The sequence below is a fragment of the Hemiscyllium ocellatum genome, chromosome 21 (assembly GCF_020745735.1).
Source record: "Hemiscyllium ocellatum isolate sHemOce1 chromosome 21, sHemOce1.pat.X.cur, whole genome shotgun sequence".
NCBI classification, from domain to species: Eukaryota; Metazoa; Chordata; class Chondrichthyes; order Orectolobiformes; family Hemiscylliidae; genus Hemiscyllium; species Hemiscyllium ocellatum.
In genome coordinates this window covers 46,813,891-46,838,676 of record NC_083421.1, presented here as the reverse complement: position 1 = coordinate 46,838,676, position 24,786 = coordinate 46,813,891, and the positions used below count along the sequence as shown (strand labels likewise).

Here is a 24,786-nt window from a genome sequence, read left to right as displayed (position 1 = left end):
AGTTTCTTCAGAGGCATGGGAGGATATTTGGGAGAATGCAAGGAAGATATCAATTTGCAATAGGACCCATGCTTTACAGTTGAAGATTCTCCACAGAGTCCACTTAGCCCCAGACCGTTTGTCAAAATTTAAACCAGAGGTATCTTCAGCATGCCCCAAGTGCAAGGTCTGTACGGGTACTCTTACCCATTGTCTTTGGTCTTGTGACAGGCTTCAAGCATGTTGGAGCGCTGTGGTGGGTGCAATGGAGAGGATTTTAGGTGTAGGAGTGGAGAAGGACCCTATTTCGCTCCTTTTGGGGCTACCCATTGTATTTCCTGCAGGCCCGCATTAGTAAAAACTTTTCAATATTCTTACATTCTGTGCAAGGAAGAATATCTTGCTAGGTTGGATATCAGAAAACCCCCCAGGCCTGTCTGGTTGGCGGAAGATTTTTATGGAGCATATTCCCCTAGATTTTCTCACAAATATGGTACACCACAAAACTGAGAATTTGTATAAGACATGGCAACTCTTTTTGAAATACCTGGACACAGATTTATCTGCCACACTAACAAGGGCTTTTATATAGCTGTAACGACTGTGTTTCATGAGTCCAATATCCAGGGAGGAGGAGCTGTGAACGTATGAGTGTTTTGTTTGGCTGGGCTGAGTTATTACTATTTGTTGGTTGTTAGGTATTTATTTATTTAGTTAAATAGCTAGTTTAGGTTTTTTTTAATTTTATACTTCTCTATATATGTTTATACATTCGTATAGGAGGGTGGGTTGGGGAATTTTTGTACTATCTTTGTACTGTTTTTAATTGCATTGTTTTGTATTTGTTGTAATATTTAAAAATCTATTTTTTCTTAATAAAAATGTATTATTTAAAAAAAGTGAGATCAGAGGTTTAATTTAGAATCTTAACATCAAAATGGCATTTTCTTTTGAATTAATTATTGAAGACAACAAAAGGTGCTGAATTATATGTCCACTCATTTCTATTTCCTACAGTATTCATTGGAAACACTATATTTAACAGGACAGTTGTGGAGATCAAGCGGTTGGAATGTAATATTGGATAGCAGATACTTCGGTATAAAAGAACAATTAGCAAATCAACACTTACGAAATGGTATGAGTCACACAAAAGTAAGTGAATTTTGAAAAGAGAAGGCAAAGTACTGAATATTTATTTCCATGTAAATAATGGAGATTATTTTGAATATGGTTAGTCAAATTGTATGAACCTGTATTAAATGAGCTTATCTCTGAATGCAAATTGTAATTTGCTATTGGGCATTTTACCAACATTCTCAGACACATGCACACTCCTTTAAACCAGCAATTCATGTATGATTAATTAGAATATCTCATTTATACAGTGCACACTTTAGCTCATTACTCTAAGTAAAATTTGTTAAGTATTTACATTTAGATAATTAAAGTCTGGTTACACCCTTAAGAAACATGTATGCACTTCAGGCAAAAGCTTTTGTGACTACTTACAGTAAATTACCAACTTAAATAGCTTCATCATCTGCCTCAATATAGTATAATTGATGCTACATTTTGCACTAAGGGATCCTGCTGTACATCAGATACCACATGCCTCTTGAGGAGTCCAGTTTCTAACTTAATTTTTTCTAATACTCTCAGTTTTTTGCATTAATAATTCACTGCATGACAGACTCAGAAGAAACAACTTCTTCCTCAATGGTGATGTGCCCAACTTTGATAGGCTGCCTGGAGGAAACCGATTAAAGTTAGAAGCCACGTTTACTATGGACACCATTGTTTTGCACTTGGGAATTGGTTTAAAAGCAGATAGGAAAGTACTTTTGACGGATCAATTGGTAAATACATCACCTACTGTCATCCTAAACTGTACTGACCAGGAAGCTCACATATTTGATTTCTAAGCAGCACTGAGTTTGCTAAGCACAGCTATGCTGACAATTGGAGTACTTCAGTTGGGTTCAGCAACCTTCATCAGAATTGCAGTTTTCAGATTTGTATCCTATCGACATAATTGAAAGTGTGTATTTTAAAGGACTAAGTGTGAAGACACAATTGTTGATACCGGAGAACAGAAGATGGGAGAAATTTTGAGAAGATTTATAGAGGGCAGTCAGTTCCTTTCTGGAGCTGCTTCCTAGCAAACCAGAGGCCGTCTGCTTGTGACTTGAAACTGGGAAGGACCCCAACAGCGGAGATGCTGAAACAACAATGGCTTTGCAGCCCAGAGAATAACTTATTTGCTTGGTGCTGCTCTTCCTGCAAAAAGCTTTACTGGGTAAGACTGGCTACAACAGTTACCCTGGACAGTTGAACCTAATATGCCCTTAGTTCCACAAGCAATTGTAGGATTCTAACTGGCATGTTTTAATGAGACCCCACTTGAATCAGATCTGCCACCTTAAGAAAGTGTTCAGTGAAAATGATGATCAGCAAGAATAGAATAAGAACAAGCAATGTGTTTCTGGAAGAAACTTTATTCCCGCTGGGTGGAGTGGGTGAGTTAAAATTATCTTTTTCCTTGAACTCAAATGTTGAAAGGCGAATTATGTGATGCAGTGGAAAGTTGCCAATGTCCAATCCAGCAATGAATCAACGTGTTGAAACATTTACAGTCACATGGCCTTTTGCACGGAAGAAGATATCTGTTCACCTTTTTTTTCCATTTGGAATGCTGTGCAACAAATGTAATATTACTACATATAAGTACCAATGGGAAAGGTATCTCTGTATTTCATATGTTGTCTGTGCTCCTGCTTTTCGAAACAATTGCAACAGTAAAAGTGGATGCCCTATTGCTATTAGTCTTCTCGAGGTCAGTATTAACAATTGTCTTCAATAGCAGCAGAATTGCATGTGTGCAATTATTCTTTATTTGTTCATTGCATATGGGCATCACTGGCTAGACCAACATTGATTGCCCATCCTAACTGAGTGGGCAATTACAAGTCACATGTAGACGCAACCAAGTAAGGACAGCAAATTCCCCAAATGGGCATGAGTGAACCAAATGTTCTTTTTTATGACAATCAATAGCACATGGTCACCATTAGGCTAGCTATTAATTTCATTAAATTCAGATTTCACAATCTGTTATGATAGGATTTAAACCCATGTTCTCAGAATATCAGACTTTGGTACTATGACAATATTTCACCAGTGTATGTGCTTAGGAATGGAGGAAGGAGGAGCCAATAAAAGAAAATACATAACTTATCCTCCCAAATAAAAACATTTCATGAATAAAGTACTATACATTATGCAGTTTAAAAACATACAAGGGAGTGTTTAGTGGAATTAGCTTGTCCTAACCTTTCAGTCCCTAAAATTAAAGTACAATGTTGTTTTACCTGACACACCAAGTTTGATACCAACTTTTTTAAGGACTAGATGGAATAGCATAAAATTTTACTGGGTTTAGCAGCTGGAAACTGATTCCCATTTCATTTTTTAAAAAATCATTTTGCCACATTGTCTCTTTTACAATTTTTTTGCCACCAGGCATCAACATATACATAATTTGTATTAGGGGAAGCACTGGACATAGCACCAAGGACAAATGCAAAATCTCACGGTTCCTGTAGTTCCTAAGTTCCATCTCACTAGGGATCTGAATTCTCATTGCTAGAATTTCTTAATTCATTGTCAAATTTTACTAGATTACACCAAGAGTTTTGCAGGTTTCATCTTCAGCACAGTTAGCTGTGACAGTAGAAGTGCAAAATTAGAACTGGGCACTTAAATATTATTACCATGCCAATAACAGAATTATTTTTACCAGACCCAGTACATGTACTCACGTCCTAATGTCTGTGCAGTTCCTAACATTCTCATACTTAGTCCACAATTCAACAAAACAACATATTCTGTGGACAGTTTGCAACAAACAAGGTGCTGACTAGCTTGCTTTCATGGCAACATGTGAACAAGAAAAGTACTGGAAACCATAATAGCATCAACAATTCTGAGTGAGTTTATTTATCTGTCTGAAACTATTATTGCTACTGGGATTTTGTGCTGAACTAAATGCACATAGGATTTGCAAATCAGTCAATGCAACATTTTTCACAAGGTGGCAATTCCACTATACATTTCAAATGGGTTTTAGCAGTGCAAGGTTGTAGGACGTAGCTTCAAGCACAATGAGCTAAGGACAACCTGCAAGAAGAATGCCAATGAAAATTTAGTGATGCTTGCTACTAAAGCCAAATGTAATAGTGCTGTTTTACAAAGAAAAATCTTAAACAGAAAATATGATATCTATCGTGAGTAAAACAGTTTATAAATATATGCACACCAAAAATGGTCATCATTTCAGTTATAATACATTTGACCCTGAATACCATTAGAAAGGTAGTTGGCTAAGCCAATAGGAAGGATTTAATATCAGATGAAGAGAAAATGATGGTCTCTTAATTGACATCAGAGTTTGTTTTAAATTGACACACAATAGTTTTTGTAGTGATGGCTATTTGCTGTAATGTACATTGTCTTGAAATGGAAACAGAAACCTGAAGCAATATCAAACTGAAATAAGTAGTAACAATTTTTTCAAGACATGACATTTAAAGAAAGCAGCTTTCAGATTAAAAATATCCTTTAAGATGGCAATTATAAAAAATGCACATTAATGGGTCCAATGAAGCCCTCTGGCTACTTGGGTTGTTAAATTTTCACACTTGCTATGGTTGCTAGGTAACATTAAGATTGCAAGTAAAGTTTACACGATCAAGCAGGCTGATGGAAACTGTAGTAAGGTTTCCTTTAATAAATCACTCAAAGTAGCCTGTACACCCATCAAAAGGCTTCAAGTTCAAAGAACCCTGTCAGGTTCCATCTTGGATGGGAAGTGTGGAAAAACTGACCTCTGCAGAGCATTTGAAATTCACTTGCTGCCAGCAAAAACGTCAGCAGCTTAGATCCCTATAACTGTGAGAGAATTAACAGTGAGCACAATGAGGGATACTGTACTATTCATATTCCTTTTTATGCAGGGTGGGGAAGCAAAAAGAGGAGGAGAGCCAAGGAACTTTCACAGCTGTGAAAGGAGAGAGGACTAGAGACAGTGAATCTCACTCGATCAAATACTTTAAACCTATATGGGAAAATTCCCCAATGATCTTAAAGCACAGTGTGAATTGTACTCTAGACAGATATTTCACTTGATTGTCATTACAACTTCCTTCCCCGTCTTCAGTGCTGCTTGAGATCATGGTGCTAAGTATGGCACATAAAAGGAAAATCATGAATGCACATTCTATGTAGATACTACATAATTGTACCACCTTGGAATAACTGATATTAGTGCATAGACGAGGGTGATAAAAGAATGGATGAATTAAAACTTCATGAAAATATTTGCTTAGTTTAGTACAGCTCTCCTGTTTCAAGGTAAGGCATTTTTCTGATATGTTAATTTGAAAACGAAAAAGTGCGGTTTAGTGAGAGTAAACATATAGGGCTGAATTTTACCATTTGTTTGCAACATGTATATTTTTCTTGAGGTATTGAAAGTTTAGTTGAAAAGAAAAAAAAAGGAAGGATATGTCAGATTTAGGAAACTGAAATCAGACCAGGCCCTTGAAGAATATAAAGGAAGCAGAAAAGGACTGAAACAAAGAATTAGGAGGGCTATAAGGGCCATGAAATGTCCTTGGTATGTAGGATTAAGGAGAATCCCAAGGCATTTTATATGTATATTAGGAGTAAGGGGGTAGCTAGAGAAAGGGTAGGTCCACTCTAGGACAAAGGAAGGAATTTATGTACAGTGTCAGAGGAAGTGGGTGAGGTCGTTAATGAGTATTCACTAAGGAGAAGGAAATGGATGACGGTAAGATCAGAAAGGGGGATGTTGATATTCTAGACCACGTAAGAAGGTGGTGGTGTTGGGTGTCTTGAAAAACATGAAGGTAGCTACATCCCTAGAGCTTAATGAGATCCATCCCAGGATACTGAAAAAGACAAGAAAGGAGACTGCCAGGGCCTGACAGAAATATTTGTTTCCTCTTGAGCCACAGGCAAGGTCCCAAAAAAGACTGGAGAATAGCCAATGATGTTGCATTGTTTAAGAAGGGCAACAGAGATAATCCAGGAAATTATAGGCCAGTGAGCATTATATCAGTGGTAAGGAACTTATTGTAAAAGATTCTTCAGAAGAAGATTTGATTGCATTTGGAAAAGAGTGGACTTATTGGAGGCAGTCAACATGGCTTTATGCTGGGGAAGTCTTGACTCCCAAATCTGATTGAGTTTTTTTTGAGGAAGTGACGAAGATGATTGATGAGGGTATGGCAGTGTATGTTGTCTATGTGGAGTTCGTATGGAGACAATATGAACTCCATATAGATATTTATGTGTATATATAAGAAATGTAGATGGTCTGATTAGTAAGTTTGTAGATGAGATGAAAATTGGTGGAGTTGTGGATATTGAGAAAAAAATACAGATCGGTTGGAAATGTAAAAATGACAGATGGAGTTTAATCCAGACAAACATGAGGTAATAGATTTTGGAGTGTCAAATGCCAGAGAATATTAGGAAATGGCAGGATCTTTGGGAGCAGTGGCATTAGTGTGATCTTTGGGTCCTAGTCCAAAGCTCCCTAAAAGTGGCAACACAAGTGGTTAAGGTGGTAAAGAATGCATATGGCATGCGTGCTTTCTTCAGTCAGGGCACTGAGTAAAAAGGTTGCTGAGGCATGTTGCGGCTGTATAAAATCTAGTTAGTTCACATTTGGAGTACTGTATGCAGTTCTTATTGCTACACTACAGAAAGGATTTGGGGGTTTTGGAGGGAGTGCAAAAAAGGTTCACCAGGATGTTAGGTGGATTGGAGTATATTAGCGAGAAGAGATTTTGGACAACCTGAGATTGTTTTCACTAAAGGTTAGAGGCTGAGGGCAATCTGATAGAAGTACACAAAATTATGAGAGGCGTGGATAGACTGGATAGTCGGAGTATTTTTTTCCAGGGTGAAAATGTCTATTACCTGGGGGCACAGGTTTAAGGTGACAGGGGAAATGTTTAAAGGAGATTCACAACACAAGTATTTTTATAGAGAGTGGTATGTGCCTAGAACGTGCTGCCAGGGGAGGAGCTAGAAGTAGATACGATAGCAACATTTGAACAGGCAATTAGACAGACACCTGAACATGTACGGAATAGAGGGATATGGACATCTGCACACAGATTGGGTTAGTGCAGAATGGCATCATGGTTGGTGCAGACATGGTGGGCCAAAAGGCCTGGTCTTGTATTGTACTGTTCTATGTTCTACCAAGCTTTTCTTCACAAGACCAAGCAAGTTTTCTTATGCAATTGCCTCAAACTCATGACCAATGCTAACTTGCTGTAGCAGAAAGTACTCACCATTGATGGGGCACCACAGGATACACTAGCATATTTGGCAGATGTCGGCTTTAAAAAAGGCTGTTGAGGATCTGATCAAGGTTGGCAGTCTGGTGCTGCCCTGCATGTTTGCTGATGTTTGTCCCAAGCATGGCTGAGAAGGGGAAATTCCCGGAAATTTCCCCAAGTTCCCTAGTTCCCATGTCCTTCTCCACAGTAACTACTGACACGAAATATTTATTTAGTATTTCTCCCATCTCCATGTGGTTCCACACATAGATGGCCTCTTAGTTGATTTTTAGGGTGGCTCTATTCTCTCCCTTGTTGCTCTTTTGCCCTTAATGTATTTGTAGAATCTCTTTGGATTCTCCTTAGTCTTACTTGTCAAAGCTGTCTCATGTCCCCTGCTCTATGGACAGGCACCTGGAGGTCCCTGCCAATAGGGTGGGATGAAGGAGGACTGCCATTTTCCAAGAGGAGTGTCAGAGGAGGCCACATCACCAGATGCTGCCAGCCCAATCCGAGATTACTATCTGGGTCAATGCTTTATAATCTGGAGAAATGCCCAGCAATGTAGGAAGCAGGTAAATGGCTTTCCCTGTTCAGCCAAGGACAGCGCCACCACTTTCTTCCCTGCTATCTCATACTCACTATCTTCAAAAACTGCACTCACCTCCATGCCCTACGACTCCCCACTATCACTTGCAAAATCTTCCCTCACTCGCTCTCACATCCCAAATCCCCTCACCCACTAATTCTGCACTGTCCACTACTCACTTGATCACCATTTCACCACTTGCACCAGAAATAACAGCTGTGCCAACAAGCAACCCATTATATGGCTCAAAGGGCTAGGACAGGTCATGGGATGCTGGAAATTCATCTCCCCTACTCCCAGCGAGGACAGGATCTTGGTGTTGGTCAGAAAAGATCGGGGCTGCTCCTGTAGGGATGCTGAAACCTCCATGTTCTGGCAACTGAGTCAGAAACATCGTTCATTCATTTTTCCCACTGTGCACTAAAAGGTAACATATCACTACTTCTATCCGTCGGTTGCAAAATCCTCTTTTTGTCTTCTGCAGACACCACTGGCAAATTCTGTGTCCATCATAAGAGGTCACACTGCAAGACATGTTCTCCGCCACCCAAGGAAGATGTGCGGAGGTCTCAGAGGAAGCATCAGCAAGGCTGCCACCTGCACTCCCCATCAGGTCAGATACTGGCACATCAGTGAGTATGTTTCAAGATTAGAGTTAAGACTAAGTTCTAAAATCGGTATAGAAAAGGATGGAGCTGATCTAAAAGTTAAAGCTCGAAATTGGAGTAAGGCCAATTTTGACGGTATTATGCAGGAGCTTTTGAACGTTGATTGGAGGAGGCTGCATGCAGATAAAGACATGGTTGGAAAGTGGGAGGCCTTTCAAAATGAGATAACGAGAGTTCAAAGACAGTATGTTCTTGTTAGAGCAAAGGACAAGGTGTAGGGAATGCTGAATGACTAGTAAAACTAAAGCTCTGGTCAAGAAAAAGGGGGTATATCTCAGGTATAGAGAGCTGGGATCAAGTGAATCCCCAATAGAGTATAAGGACATTAGGAGAAAACTTAAGAGAGAAATCAGGAGGGCAAACAGGGGACATGAGACAGCTTTGACAAGTAAGACTAAGGAGAATCCAAAGAGATTCTACAAATACATTAAGGGCAAAAGAGCAACAAGGGAGAGAATAGAGCCACCCTAAAAATCAACTAAGAGGCCATCTATGTGTGGAACCACATGGAGATGGGAGAGATACTAAATAAATATTTCGTGTCAGTAGTTACTGTGGAGAAGGACATGGGAACTAGGGAACTTGGGGAAATAAATAGAGATGTCTTGAAAAGTGTCCAAATTACAGAACAGGAGGTGCTGGAGGTCTTAAAATGCTTAAAAGGTAGGTAAATCCCCAGGACCTGATCAGTTGTATCAGAGAACTTTATGGGAAGCTAGGAAAGAGAATCTGGGCCCCTTGTATCATCGACAGTCACAGGTGAGGTTCTAGAGACAGCAGGTTGGCTAACGTTGTGCCATTATTTAAGAAAGGTGGGAAGGAAGGCAAGGGAACTATAGACTAGTGTGCCTGACTTAAGTATTGGAGGAGATGCTGAGGGACAGGATTTACATGTATTTAGAAAGGTAAGGACTAATTATGGATAGAAACATGGCTTTGTGTGTAGGAAATCGTGTCTCACTAACTTTGAGTTTTTTGAAGAGGTGAAGAAGAATAAAGGCAGGGCAGCAGATGTTGCCTGCATGGATGGCAGCAAGGCGTTCAATAAGGCTCTACATGGTAGACTGGTTAGCAAGATTGGATCACATGGAATTCGGGGGAACTAGCCAACTGGATACAAAATTGACTTGAAAAGGTAGGAGAAGAAGGTGATGGTGGGGGTTGTTTTTTGGACTGGAGGCCTGTGACCAGCAGTATGCCGCAAGGATCGGTTCTGGGTCCACTGATTTTCAACATTTATATAAATGATTTGCGTGTGAAAAAGAGGATGTGTGGTTTGTATGTTTGCAGATGAAACCAAAATTGGTGGTGTAGTGGACAATGAAGCAGGTTATCTCAGAGTATAAGAAAACCTTGATCAGATAAGCCAATGGGCTGAGGAGTGGCAAATAGAGTTTCATTTCGATAAACGTGAAGTGCTGATTTTTGGTAAGGGAAACCAGACCAGGAGATATACAATTAATGGTAGGGCTCTGCGGGAGTATTGCCAAACTATGCAAGTACACAGTTCCTGGAAAGTGGAGTCATAGTTGACAGGATGGCAAAGAAGGCATTTGGTCAGTGTATTGAGTATAGGAGTTGAGACATTATGTTGCGGCTATACAGTACATTGCTGAGGACAGTTTTGGAATACTGCATGCAGTTCTGATCTCCCTCTATAGGAAAGATGTTGTTAAATGTGAAAGGTTTCAGAAACAATTTACAAGCATGTTGCGGAGATTGGAGGGTTTGAGCTATAGGGAGAGGCAGAATAGGCTGGGGCTTTTTGCCCTGGAGCCTCGGAAGCTGAGGGGTGACCTTGTAGAAGTTTATAAAATCATGAGGGGCATGGATGGAGTGAACAGCCAATAACTTTTTCCCAGGATAGGGGATTCCAAAAGTAGAGGGGATAGGTTTAGGGTAAGAGGGGAAAGATTCAAAAGGGACCTGAGAAGCAACTTTTTCATGCAAAGAGTGGTGCATGTATGGTGCAAGTGCCAAAGAAGCTGGTTGAGGTGTGCATTACAATATTTAAGAGGCATCTGGATGGGTACATGAACAGGAAAGGTTTAGAGGGATAGAAGTCAAATGCTGGCAAATGGGACTAGAATAATTTGGGATATCTGGTCTGTGCAGACAAGTTGCAACAGAGTCTGTTACTATGCTGTACAACTCTGACTTGCTGGTAAGACTTCACTGTCACATCTCCACAGCTGGCCAAGGAAGAAACGCTGCAGCTGAGCAGCAGTGAGGGGGCTGCCAGAGATAAGGCAGCTACTCATTCCCAGGCAGAAGATGTCATGGAGTAGGAAATCAGGTACTTCATTGAAATGCACGAGCTGAAACAGTAGAACAGGCAGATTTGTCAGGGATACTGGGCTACTGCAATGCAGATAGGACCCTGCTGCCTCAGGCATGTGATTTTCTGGCTGACTTCATGGACAGGTTGGCATCTGCTGTGGAGAAACAGATCTGGCAGTCTCAGAAGCTGCAGGCCTACACTCCATCGCTCTAGTTATCAGTGCTCAGCAGCAATGGCAAGGTGACAGGGAAGTAGTGGACCTTGACCTTACTTGAGTGCTCCTTCCTCACAAAGACATGAGGCAGTGTCAATTGGCATCAAGCCAGAGGAAGGGCAATAGACAGGCACCTCATAAGTCTCCTCTCAAGATGACCCAGAGGTGACTGGGTATTTCACCTCAATCTTGCTTGCTGTCCTCAGGCTTGTGGGAGGTCAGGCTGAGGAGAATGTGCCTGCCTCTGGTTGGAACACACTCAACACGTCTGGGCTCTCAAGACAAAAATGCCACCAGAGTTACCCAACCAAACCTCTAAGGCCAACAGGCTCCACTTCCTTTCACTGGGAATTGCACCAAGACATAATGGGAGAGAAAGAAACAAGCAAAGAAACAAGAACAGTTAAATGCGTGGAGAACAGTTAAATGCGTGGGTACAGGGATGGTGCAGGAGGGATGGATTCCGGTATCTGAATAACTGGGGTTCTTTCTGGGGAAGGTGGGACCTCTATAAATAGGATGGTCTACATCTGAACCTGAGGGGCACCAGTATCCTTGGGGGGAGGTTTGCTAGTGCTCTTTGGGGGGGTTTAAACTAACTCTGCAGGGGCATGGGAACCTGGACTGTAGCTTTAGGGTGCAGGACCTTGAGTGTAGGGAGGTCAGGAACATGGCATCAATCTCGAAGGAGGGTGCCTGTAAACAGGAAGGTGGCTTGAAGTGTGTATACTTCAATGCGAGAAATATATGAAATAAGGTAGGTGAACTTGCAGCGTGGGTTGGTACCTGGGATTTCGATGTTGTGGCTATTACAGAGACATGGGTAGAACAGGGACAGGAATGGCTGTTGCAGGTTCCAAGGTTTAAATGTTTTAGTAGGGTCAGAGGTGGGGGTAAAAGAGGGGGAGGTGTGGCATTGCTTGTCAAGGATAGTATTACAACGATGGAAAGGACGATGGATGCAGACTCGCCATCGGAGGTAGTTTGGGCTGAGGTTAGAAATAGGAAAGGTGAGGTCACCCTGTTAGGAGTTTTCTACAGGCCTCCTAATAGTCCTAGAGACGTAGACGAAAGGATTGCGAGGATGATTCAGGAGAAGAGTGAAAGTAATAGGTTGGTTGTTATGGGGGACTTTAACTTTCCAGATATTGACTGGGAAAACTATAGCTCGAGTACGTTAGATGGGTCGGTGTTTGTCCAATGTGTGTAGGAGGGTTTCCTGACACAATATGTAGACAGGCCAACAAGTGGTGGGGCCATACTGGATTTGGTTCTGGGTAACGAACCAGGCCAGGTGTTAGAATTGGAGGTAGGTGAGCACTTTGGGGACAGTGACCACAATTTGGTGACTTTTACTCTAGTGATGGAGAGGGATAAGTGTGCACTGCAGGGCAAGGGGCAGGGAAATTATGATGCGGTGAGGCATGACTTAGGATGCGTGGCTTGGAAAAGTAGGCTTCAAGGGAAGGGCACAACCGATATGTGGAGCTTGTTCAAGGAGCAGCTATTGAGTGTCCTTGATAAGTATGTACCTGTCAGGCAGGGAGGAAAGGGTCGTGTGAGGGAGCCGTGGTTTAATAAGGAATTGGAATCCCTTGTTAAAGGGAAGAGGATGGTCTATGTAAAGATGAAGCGTGAATGTTCAATTGGGGGCGATTGAGAGTTATAAGGTGTATACTTCAAGGTATACTTATAAGGTAGCCAGGAAAGATCTAAAGAGAGAGCTAAGAGCAGCAAGGAGGGGACATGAAAAGTCACTGGTTGGTAGGATTAGGGAAAACCCAAAGGCTTTCTATAGGTATGTCAGGAATAAAGAATGACTAGGGTAGGAATAGGTCCAGTCAAGGATAGTAGTGGGAAGTTGTACGTGGAGGCTGACGAGATTGGAGAGACACTGAATGAATACTTTTCGTCAGTATTCACTCAGGAACAGGACATTGTTGCCGATGTGAATATTGAGTCACCATTAATTAGAATGGATGGCTTTGAGATATGTAGGGAAGAGGTGTTGGAAATTCTGGAAAGGGTGAAAATAGATAAGTCCCCTGGGCCTGATGGCATTTATCCTAGAATTCTCTGGGAAACAAGGGAGGAGATTGCAGAGCCATTGGCCTTGATTTTTAAGTCCTCATTGTCTACAGGAATAGTGCCAGAAGACTGGAGGATAGCAAATGTGGTTCCCTTGTTCAAGAAGGGGAGTAGGGATAACCCTAGTAACTATAGGCCAGTGAGTCTCACTTCTGTTGTAGGCAAAGTTTTAGAGAGAATTGTAAGGGATGGGATTTATGAACATCTGGATAGGAATAATGTGATCAAGGATAGTCAACATGGTTTTGTGAAGGGCAGGTCATGCCTCACAAACCTAACTGAATTCTTTGAGAAGGTGACTAAGGAGGTGGACGAGGGTAAAGTGGTAGATATGGTGTATATGGATTTTAGTAAGGCGTTTGATAAGGTTCCCCATGGTAGGCTACTGCAAAAAATACGGAGGTATGGCATTGAGGGTGCGTTAGAGGTTTGGTTTAGGAATTGGCTGGCTGGAAGAAGACAGAGGGTAGTAGTTCATGGTAAAGGTTCATCTTGGAGTGCAGTTACTAGCAGTGTTCCGCAAGGATCTGTTTTGGGACCATTGCTGTTTGTCATTTTTATAAATGACCTGGAGGAGGGACTAGAAGGTTGGGTGAGCAAGTTTGCGGATGATACGAAAGTCGGTGGAGTTGTTGATAGTGAGGAAGGATGTGGCAGGTTACAGCGGGATATAGATAAGCTGCAGAGCTAGGCAGAAAGGTGGCAAATGGAGTTCAATGTAGGTAAGTGTGAAGTGATTCACTTTGGTAAGAGTAACAAGAAGATGGAGTACTGGGCTAATGGTCGGATACTTGGTTGTGTGGATGAGCAGAGGGATCTTGGTGTCCATGTACACAGATCTCTGAAAGTTGCCACCCAGGTAAATAGTGCTGTGAAGAAGGCATATGGCGTACTGGCTTTTATTGGTAGAGGAATTGAGTTCCGGAGTCCTGAGGTCATGTTGCAGTTGTATAAGACTCTGGTGCAGCCGAATCTGGAGTATTGTGTGCAGTTTTGGTCGCCATACTATAGGAAGGATGTAGAGGCACTGGAATGGGTGCAGAGGAGGTTTACCAGGATGTTGCCTGGTATGGTAGGAAGATCGTATGAGGAAAAGCTGAGGCACTTGGGGCTGTTTTCATTGGAGAAAAGAAGGTTTAAGGGTGACTTGATAGAGGCGTCAAAGATGATTAGGGGTTTAGATAGGGTTGACAATGAGAACCTTTTTCCACGTATGGAGTCAGCTATTACGAAGGGGCATAGCTTCAAATTGCGTAAAGGCAAGGCAGAGAGGCTGTAAGCATTTGGATAGGTGCTAAGTAAGCAAACACTAACAGACCAAACAAGGAGCCCAAGATGCAGCCTGGACCAATCCCTGAGCTGGGTACCTGTCCCTGTACACAAAATGTATTTGCAGCAACATTCCAATGATAGCAGTCAATGGGCTCAAAAATGCAGTATGGCAGTGCAGGAGCAAAAGTGGACTGGAGATGTGCCATGAGGGTAGAGAGAGGCTGGCATGTGTTTGATGCATCAATTCATGGACAAGGAGTGCATATCTGCTGCCCATGGAGCATGTTCCAAGACGTTGTGCTGAGTATCTAAGATTAAAGTCAACAAGAGCAAGTGTCAAGCTGAAGTCGCTCTGTCTTTCTTGTCAGGAATTCTCAGTGTCAAGTTTCTATCCAGCAGGTGGTACAGTATGATAATGCATATTAATAAGGTGAGATTAAGTAATAATACCCATTAATAGATCTATCATTGCTTACTAGTAGGAATCTTGTACCAACATCCGGAACTTAGTTGGATAACGTGACTTGCTGCACCTTACATCAAGAAAAGCCTCCTTTAACTTTTCACGCAATTCTCCTCAATTTTCTGCCATAGTCCTATATTGTTCAGAGCCTCAGAAGATTCCACCTATAATCTTGTTTCAGAAGACGACAAACCAACTTGGTTTAGCTGTAATTCTCTTGTCTTGGGCTGTGGATTAAACTTTCACTCCAAGAAAATCAAGGCAAACAGTTTAGTAGAGTTTTGTATTTTCAGAGTTGTCACCTTTAGACTTTGTTTGCATGTTTAGATAGAAATAAAGATTCCACAATATTTTTAAAAGATCAGTTTTCTGAACAACTTCGATCCAGGAACCAACACAACAAGAATAAGTAAAATGCTCACTCATGTCATAACTTCTTTTTTGGACTGCACTGTGCAAAAGTCATATTGCATTTGCCAACACAATAACAATGTCTACACTTTAAAACCATTCATTGGCTGTGAAGTACTTTGGGACATCTAGAGCACACAAAGTTGCTACACAAATATTTCCATCCCATCTTGTATTTTCCAAACTGAAATTCAGGATTTTAGTTGCCCTGATTGCCTATTACTGAGCTACATTGACCACCAGTTTCCAGATTTGGTCTGCAGACACCACCGTGTTTGTTAAACTCAACTGAGTTAAAAATCACACAGCACCAGATTATAGTCCAACAAGTTTATTGGGAAACACTAGCTTTCAGAGTGCTGCTCCTTTATCAGGTGGTTGTGGAGAATAAGACCACAACACACAGAATTCATAACAAAAGATTACAGTGTCATGCAACTGAAATGATATATTGAACAAACCTGGATTGTTCTTTTAGAATGGGCTGCAGATTTTGGTTCATTAGTATGTGTTCATAATGAGTTAGTAATAAATTAGACCATACAGCACAATATGGATTTCAACTGGGTTGAGAGCTGTTCCTGAGTTCACTGTACAAGATCAAAATATAGTCAAAAAGGAACTGTAGGCAACAAGCACAACCATTTATGATGGTTAAACTGCCCTTCCAATATTATTGTGAAATTAGATGCATCAATAGCACAACAAAATTTGGTTCGATTGATGTTCATACCTGTTCGTATTTTTCAAGCTCCGTGTGGTATATCTGTCTGATCTGGGACAATTTGGCTCTGTAGTCTGAGTGTTCTGCAGTATTGTCTGATCCCGATCCTCCAGATGCTGCTGCTGCTGCCGCTGCTGCCGCTGCCCCGCCACCTTTCTCTGGTCCAGAAACCCCTTCTGCCAGCAACATGTTGTCGAGTCTCATCAACTGGGGATCTGGTGGCTCCTCCTCCTGTGCACCTCGAATACTGAGACCTTTGAAAACAAACCGGGCATATTGAGCACTGAGATGAATTGAGCCAACCCACAAAGATTAATCGGCATCCAATTAACTTTGTTAAAAATCAGTTGTGAAACAAGTGCTCACCAAGCAATTTCAAAGCAGCTTTTATGTAGACCGATCTTGGCACCTTATAAACAGTGACTTGTGTGTTAAAACTCTGGCTATGTTTAATTTATTTATACAGTGCATTGCACAGTCTATGGAATGATACTTGCAGGAGAGATCATTTTTTTTTTAAAAGATATTTTTATTAGAAATTTAATATTTTGACAGATTTACAAAAATAAACAGAACTTTCAAGCACAAACATTAATATAAAACTGTATCTTAAATATATAATCATCAAAATTCAAAGGAATGATACTAAAGAAGAAAGAAAAACAATGAAACTCAGTTAACTACTAATCTAATCCACAATTATCCAGAGTGTATAGTTGAGTCACTTACATCCTTCAAACAAGAGAAAATGTTCTCTAATACACTCATAACAGTATAATAAAAAGGAAACTATTTCCAAACAATAAGAACAAAAAAAAACATGTTTGAATGGAGATCCTCCCCCTTATTCTCAGGGGGCCTTACTTCCTTTCTAAAGGTCCACCATATCCTCTCCCAAACAGTGTCCCACCCTTGACCCGGGCGCTCCTTAATAGGATTTAAATATAATACCGAGCTAGAGTTAACAGTGAGCGCCCCACCCCCACCCCTCCCCACCCATACCTGAGTATATCTGATAGCATCAATGCCACGTACAAACACACATAACTATAAAATTACAACTCCAACAAATTACAGTTAAGTATAATAACATAAAATAGCAAGGGAAGACAACCCTGCTCCCAGAAGCAAAAGTAAAGTAGAGTAAAGTATCCATTTCTCCCCACGGAGTGTGGAAGAGGCAAGCCAACATAAATTGTCTCTTACGATTTATTTAAACGAGTCTAAAAGTTCCTTAGCCTCTTCTGGTGATCTAAAATTATACTCGGATCCTTCGTGGGTAAAGCATAACGTCGCTGGGTAGCGTAAGGTGTATTGAATATTTAAGTTCCTTAGACATTTCTTCACCTCATCAAACGCCTTCCTCCTTCGTGCCAAAGCCGGGGAGAAGTCCTGAAATAACATAATCTTGGATCCTTCATGAATCATAGCTTTAGGATCCTTTCCAAGCTTTCTGGAGGCGTCCAGGAGTATCTGCCTCTCCCTATAACTCTGCATCCGGAACAGGACCGGGCGTGGGCGCTGGTTTGGGCCAGATCCGCGTGCTGCGACCCGGTAGGCCCACTCCACCCTTACCCGGTCAGTTTCAGCCCCCAGGTTTAAAAGCTGGGGCAACCATCGCTCCAGAAATACTGCTAACTGTCCTTTCCCTTCTTGTTCAGGGAGGCCCAGAAGACGGATATTCTTTCTCCGATTTCTATTATCCAGGTCATCCATGTAGATTTCAAAGGCCCTGACTCTCTGCTCCAGAGCTCGCACCTGTTCTGCAGCTGTTTGAGCTGCAGCCTCGGAGGTCGTGGCCTTTAGCTCCGCCCCCTCCACTCGGCCCTGTAATTCCTGGAGAGCCTGGCTGTGCTTTTGTAGCTTTTCTTCGAATGAGTTCCATCTCTGTCTGGATTCTGCGATGAAATTGACGAGTGTCGTTTCCAGCCTGGCAATCATCTCTTCAAGGCCTGTTTTTACATCAGCTGCAGCCGGAGGAGGAGAGGAGGGTGGGGGAGGGGTCTTTGTTTTCTGAGAGCTGCGGGGTCCCTTTGGTTTACTCATTATCCACTTAATATTAAACTGCTTAAATATAATAGTAAGCAGCTAATTAAGGTTAGAAAATTTTTTTGGGTGGTTTGGTAAGTGTGGTGGGGGTGAGTAACTCACTTTACCCAGGTTTTGGGAAGAGCCCTGTAAACTCAGACTTGCTGAGTCGCCGCCATCTTGGATCTCCCCGCAGGAGAGATCATTAATCTGCTAATGGTTCAGATATTCAGGAGTGTTATTATTATGTCAAGAATAAACTAGCCAGAAAGGTTATTGGAATGTATTTCAGAAAGAAAATCAAACTACTTATTTAGAATTTGATACCAAGATGCAGCAGTAAGCAAATATGGTGTAGTTGTAATCGTTGTGCTGAAACAGCTAAATGGCATCATAGCACAAAAATAATAATTCCTAAATAATTGGAGATATGCTTACAATTAAATCAATCTGCAGTATTAGATTATATTTTAGAAGTTACCATCCCTACTTGGAAATTGTTTTGACCTGGTAACAATGTTACACAGATGGAATATTATTTATTACCGTATAGAATCAGCAATACAGTAGAGATTAACAAAACAAATCATATTTCATTAATCTCAAATTAGAGACAACACGAAAGAATTAGATTTTGTCTTACTTCCCCTCATCTCAAATAACAACTTAATAAACTATACAACAAAAGGGAAGCTATTTTGAAACAAGTATATAAATCTGATACTTGGGCTTACAGTATTGGATATTGACACCAATGTAAAACATGCCAACCAAGTACAAAACATCGCACATACTAGCGTTTATAAACTACCATTGTATGGATGCTAGACAACGCTGATACCCATATGCAAAACTATCAAATCAACAACATAAGGCTCCAAATGGAAACACCTCTTTTAGATCATCTTACTTATGCACGGATTATCAGTGATACTTACACAAATATTTAAATTCATGACACATTATCTTACCCTCTTATATTGATGGGCAAAATATAACATGTAAGTGTTGCTAATCTACTGCTAAAAATTGAATTGTATATTCATTTTAAAGTACTTTTGTTCTGGCCAAAACACAGAAACATTGTTTAATAGTGAACCTGCTTTTCTGATGATACTAGGTTTTCCTTATCTCTCAGCAAATCCTAATTAGCAGTCTTTCAATACGCAGCACACCTGCCCTCTTGGAATAATGGGAATGTGCATCTGCATTCAAAGACTAATAAATAAATAACAAAATCAAATATATTGCAATGTGTGCTCCAAAGAAACTCACATCCTTTTTAATTCAAGACAGCAAATATGAAAACTACCCAAAGTCCAGCAAAATTGTATGATTACAAGGGTATTTACTTTTAATAATCTGACTGTAATTCAGAGTTTTTCAACCACTCAACACATTAAAACATGAAAAGCTTTTAATTTATAAATAAACAGATTGAAACCCACCAAGATTATACAGTACTGCAGAATGTGAAACAAAATAACTATCTTGTACACATGCTTCAAAAGTTTTATTTGGGAAATCTTAAGAGTAAAGTGAATTTCTAGCCACAGTCAGATTAACTCAGAAGTAGCAGTGTGTACTGCAGGTATTCACCAAAGTTCCTTAAACAGCAGCTTCTAAACCCACAACCAATTCCATCAAGATGGACAAGGGCAACAGATACATGGGAACACCACCACCTGCAAGTTCCCAGCCAAGCAACTTGTCATCCTGACTTGGAAACTATCACCTTTCCTTTATTGCTGCTGGGTTGAAATCCTGGAATTTTCTCCCGGGGGCATTATAGTTCAACCTACAGCAGGTTGACTGCAGCAGTTGAAGAAGGCAGCACACCACCACCTTCTCAAGGGCAACTCAGGATGGGCAATAAATGCTAGCCAATTAGCAACACCCATTTACTACTGCAATAAAAATCCATGATCTTTTTAAATGGTGAAACATATTTGTATAAGACCCTGCAAAGATAATCATTTAACACCAACATGAATTGAATATTTGTCCCTCATGGTCTGGGTGGCCCAAAGATATTTGTCAGTGAATTTTCACACAGTGTTTATGGACAAATAAAAGTACATTATTACAATACAATTAATTCCCGAAATTATGTTTTTGTCGTCACTGTTCCAGCTAGTACAGAAAATTCAACAGTTGAAGACTGATCAGAATGTTTTTTTAAATATTGCAACCATTTCTATATTGTTTCTCCAGATGGAAATGAAGTATTTTGCTAAATATTGTTTTTTTTTCCTGCAGGCTTGATTTCCATTTGCATTACTTACAGCCACACAATGTATACTGGAATTATATAATTAAGAAAATGAAGCAAAGATGTTTCAACATTTCTGCCCCTCCATCCCACCCTCAGACTGACCTTATATGCCTGAAATAAGATTAGTTGGTATAAGCCTTTCGATTGGAGACCTTGTGCATGCAAATCCACTGCCCAAGTGTTCATATTTTTAAAGCATCTTTTAAGAATGAAAAAAACCTGATACAAAAGCTTGTTACAGTCTCATTCCCATTTGACCTCATTGCAATTTGAGGAAATTAGTAACATCAATGCCAAAAAAGAGCAAAGCAGTTAATTTTCTTGGAAGACAAATTACTGAAATTAAAAGTATTTTTTCAAGCACTTAATTATTTTTCTCTAAAGGTGAGAGTGCTTTTAAGGAACAATACATTCTAAACAAATCAGATCTTCAGTAGCTTTGAAAAACTGCCTTTGGTAGGGCCAGGTGCTGCCTTCCTGTCCAAATCATTGATGGAACAGATGTGCATTGACAGCACTGTTAGCTGAACATACACTGTGAGAGTCTGAGAGCTAATGTCACTTTCACTCTTGCATAAAGCATCAGTGTGGTACTGTACGTGCACGTTTCTCATGTCAGGTTTATTAAGTATAACACATTCTGAAGCACTACGCATTCCACTTTCCAGGCTAACCCAGTTGTCACTTTCACTTGTCTTGTTCTGTATGGAGGAAAAATGCAACACTGGGAATTTACAAGACTTTTCTGTTAAATGGCCATAAATCACAGGTTTCATTCAAACCGAATAATCACTGGCCATAAAGAGCTACTTGTCTCTTACCATATATTACAGTCAAGTTCCTGTGAGCAATAATGCATCCGTTCATAGAAAAGAAAAACAGAGCTAGACATTAAGAACTGACATCTAATTCTGTTACAGAGGACAATGTGTAGAGTATGGATGACACTTTTATCATACATGTCTATTTCCATTTGGAAAATAAGCTGAATAAAAATGATTACCCGACTGCCCAAATTCAAGCTTCCCAGAGACATCCTCTGAGGTCTCCAGATGCCAGTTTTATAATGTTTCATTAAATGTGGAAGCTCAAAAGCAGAGTACGGCCTTGTGGAATAAACAAAGAAAATAAAGCTGAAATTGCAGTGGATTAACCATTTATGTGTTCTGACGTACATACAATACAAATTGATGAGAATATAAAATGTAACCTGGGGATTAGATAGATCAAAACTCCCTTCCTCTTTTCATATTTCATTATATCCCAAATCTAAGCTGGCATGAAGAATGAACGCAAGGCTGTTTGTTTCAATCACTATCCCCTTCATATTTCACTGACTGTTATTTGCAAAAAATTCAAATGTTCATTAAAATAAAACATTCTGCATTCCAAATTAGTGGAAGGTGAATGTTTATTGATCAGATATGGGATAAAAGAAAAATCATGTATTTATATACCATGTTCCACAACTTGAGGATAGCCACAACACATTACTGCTAATTATGTACTTCTGAAGAGTAGATACTATCATAATGTAGAAAACAGGGCAACAACTATCACACAACAGACTCCCGTGATCACCTAATCTGTTTTTTAGTTAAGAATAATTATTGGCCAGGACACAAGGGATAACTCCCCTGGTCATCTTCAAAATAGTACCACTGGATCTTTTATGCCTACCTAAGAGAACATACAACACCTGAGTTAAACATCTTATCTAAAAGACAGTATCTCCTACATGGCAGGACTCCCTTAGGACCAAACGCTTTCAGTGTCAGTCCAGATTTTAATTACTATAAAGTCATAGAATTGTACAACATGGAAGCAGAACTTCTGGTCCAATTTGTCCATGCCAATCAAATATCTCTGGAGTGGGCCTTAAATCCACAACCTCAATTTTCAAACCCAGAGGTGAGAGTGTGACCAACGAGGACAGGCATAATTTTTCCAGGAATGTTTTGTGTAAAATAATGAAACAGTGAACCAATGTAAAGGTGTAAGGGTTTTCAATACAAATATAAAATCCTGTATATTTGTTTCCATAACCGACTCTTTCTTTGCACAGCTTTAATTTCACAGGCCATTTTTGGTATGTATAGCCGTTACTGTGCACTTTCCATTTACAGTACAAAAGCAAATAAATTTTACTTTCAAGTCTCATGATCTAGGTTTTACCAATCCAGTAAGCTGGAGCTAATAATAGACTGTACAACTTACAGTAAAAGTCAGACCAAACTTATAATCTACCTGCTTCCTCATACCTTTATGAAATGGTGATAAACAAACAGTGTACTCTCCTGACAGCTATAAAGCTTTGCATTGCTACAACAGAAACAAGTCATCACTATGGTCTGGTATACTGTACTATCTCACTCTTAGCTTCCAATACTTTTCATCTGTGGAGTTAACCAAAACTCTCGCTTGATGCCTGTTTACCACCATCACTGAAGTGGAATTCCGAGTGTTGTAAAACAGTAACATTGTTGATCTCAAACAAAAAGCAAATGTGATGGATAAATATTTTATTATGCTGTTACAAACTTTAGAACAACCTGTGTAGCTTCTTCTATTTTCACATTTCACTTTCAAAGTTCAAAGTTGTGGAAACCATTCCACTGAATATAGCTAAATATGTTTTGATCAATAAACAGCTGGATCTGGAATTTCTAATTGGCTTTTAAAATATTAATGTTGCATTACTAACCTAACATTTGATATAATAATAAATTATCATATTAAATGTATTATTTGTGAAAGCTTACAATCATCACTCACCTCACCAATTCATGATATTGCAAAAAAATGGATATAAGGTGAGAGAGGAGCAATTCTTGAAACAAATGCTGTTCACAGCATTCTCATCAAGGAACTATTAAGCAGTCATGTGAAAAAATAAATTAGAAAAGAGGCAATAGTTTTTTAAAGCAATTTAATAGTTAAATCTCTATAAATAGCACTAATTCAGTATTTTTGATTTACTCCTCTGTAAGGTGCAGATAAACTCTCACCATTTGAATATTCCAAATGAATTTATGACATGCATGACAGATTATATGATGTATTTTAAAACCTGCCTTAGGGGTGCTTGACATGTAAGGCAATTAACACTTCATTAATATATTAACTTGCACACATTAAGTATCATTACATTAATAATGTAATAATTATTTAAAGTGTGATTGAAGACTTTGTAGCTATTTTCAAAGACATGATATGCTGAGAAAAAAGCCACAAACTTACTGATGCTATATAATTTCAAGAGGGGTTGTTTAGCTCAGTTGGCCAAACAGCTGGTTTGGGATGCAGAGTTATGCTTACAGCACAGGCTAAGACTACCATGCAGATCCCATCTTCTCAACCTTGCCCCTTGCCTGAGATATGGTGACTTCTGGGAGTTTAGAGTCAAACGAAACTGATCTCGTCCCATTTGCCAGCATTTGCTCCATATCCCTCTAAACCCTTCCAAATCATGTACCCATCCATATGCCTTTTAAATTTTACACATTTTCAAGAATTAGTCCGTTCTTACCACAGGTAAGATAAGCTTAAAAACATATCAAAAATAGAGAATGCTGAAAATATAGGTAGTATCTACCAACTTATCAGCTCTACACTTTACTATGAATTAATCTTTCCATTGTATGCAGATTGCTAAATTGCTATTTATTTCTAGCTTTCTCAATTTTTATTTGAATTCCTTTTATTTAAACCATTCATACCTTCCACAAGCACATCTTTTCATATTCATTGCTGTAAAAAAAATTAAAATGTGCAATGAAAAAAAGTTCCAATATAAGGAAGGAATAATGGAAAAAGGAGATCTTCTTTTGTACAAGTACAGAAGCTGGTCATTTTCCTCAAATGATTGAGGCAGAGTGATTAGAGTTTGTAGTTTTCAGACCCACTGACAAAAAGGTCACTCTGGCATTCATCTATATATATCGAAAGAAAAAATACTTCTTTCTGTGAATTGAATGGATAGATATTAATCACAAAAACATACTTTTTAGCATTAATTGACTATGATGCCTGATTGTTAATACTTAAGCCATATTCTTGACTCAAACCACTTCACTACCTTCATATTTTGCAAACATAGTAGCTATTTTGAACTCAAAAAGATCACACAAATAGCAGATATAAATGATCAATTAGCTCAATCTTGGCTAGCATTGATTAAGAAATAACTTTCCTTTCTCTTTAAAATTGTGTTATGAATCATTAATCTTTACCTGAACCATTGGAATTCGCAAACATGACTTTGTTTGAACATTTCTTTGTTACATGTGCATTGACAATGTAAAATTGCAATGAACTGGCAATGCCCTGCAAATTTGAATTTTGGATTGTGGTTTATTCTTGTAATCTTCTGACATAAAAGGCAAAGAATGCTACAAATCAAACTGAGGTGCAATTTG

General features: G+C 39.7%; 1 protein-coding gene across 5 annotated transcripts in view; it reads right to left on the bottom strand.

Moving 5' to 3' along the window:
• LOC132825858 (pre-B-cell leukemia transcription factor 3) overlaps positions 1-24,786 on the bottom strand; it is a 248,306-nt gene that overhangs the window by 75,033 nt on the left and 148,487 nt on the right. For all 5 annotated transcript variants that reach the window (XM_060841428.1, XM_060841429.1, XM_060841425.1 and 2 more), the window contains exon 3: positions 16,075-16,319. In XM_060841428.1, coding sequence (XP_060697411.1) covers positions 16,075-16,319 — 245 coding nt within the window. The remainder of the gene's footprint in view (positions 1-16,074; positions 16,320-24,786) is intronic.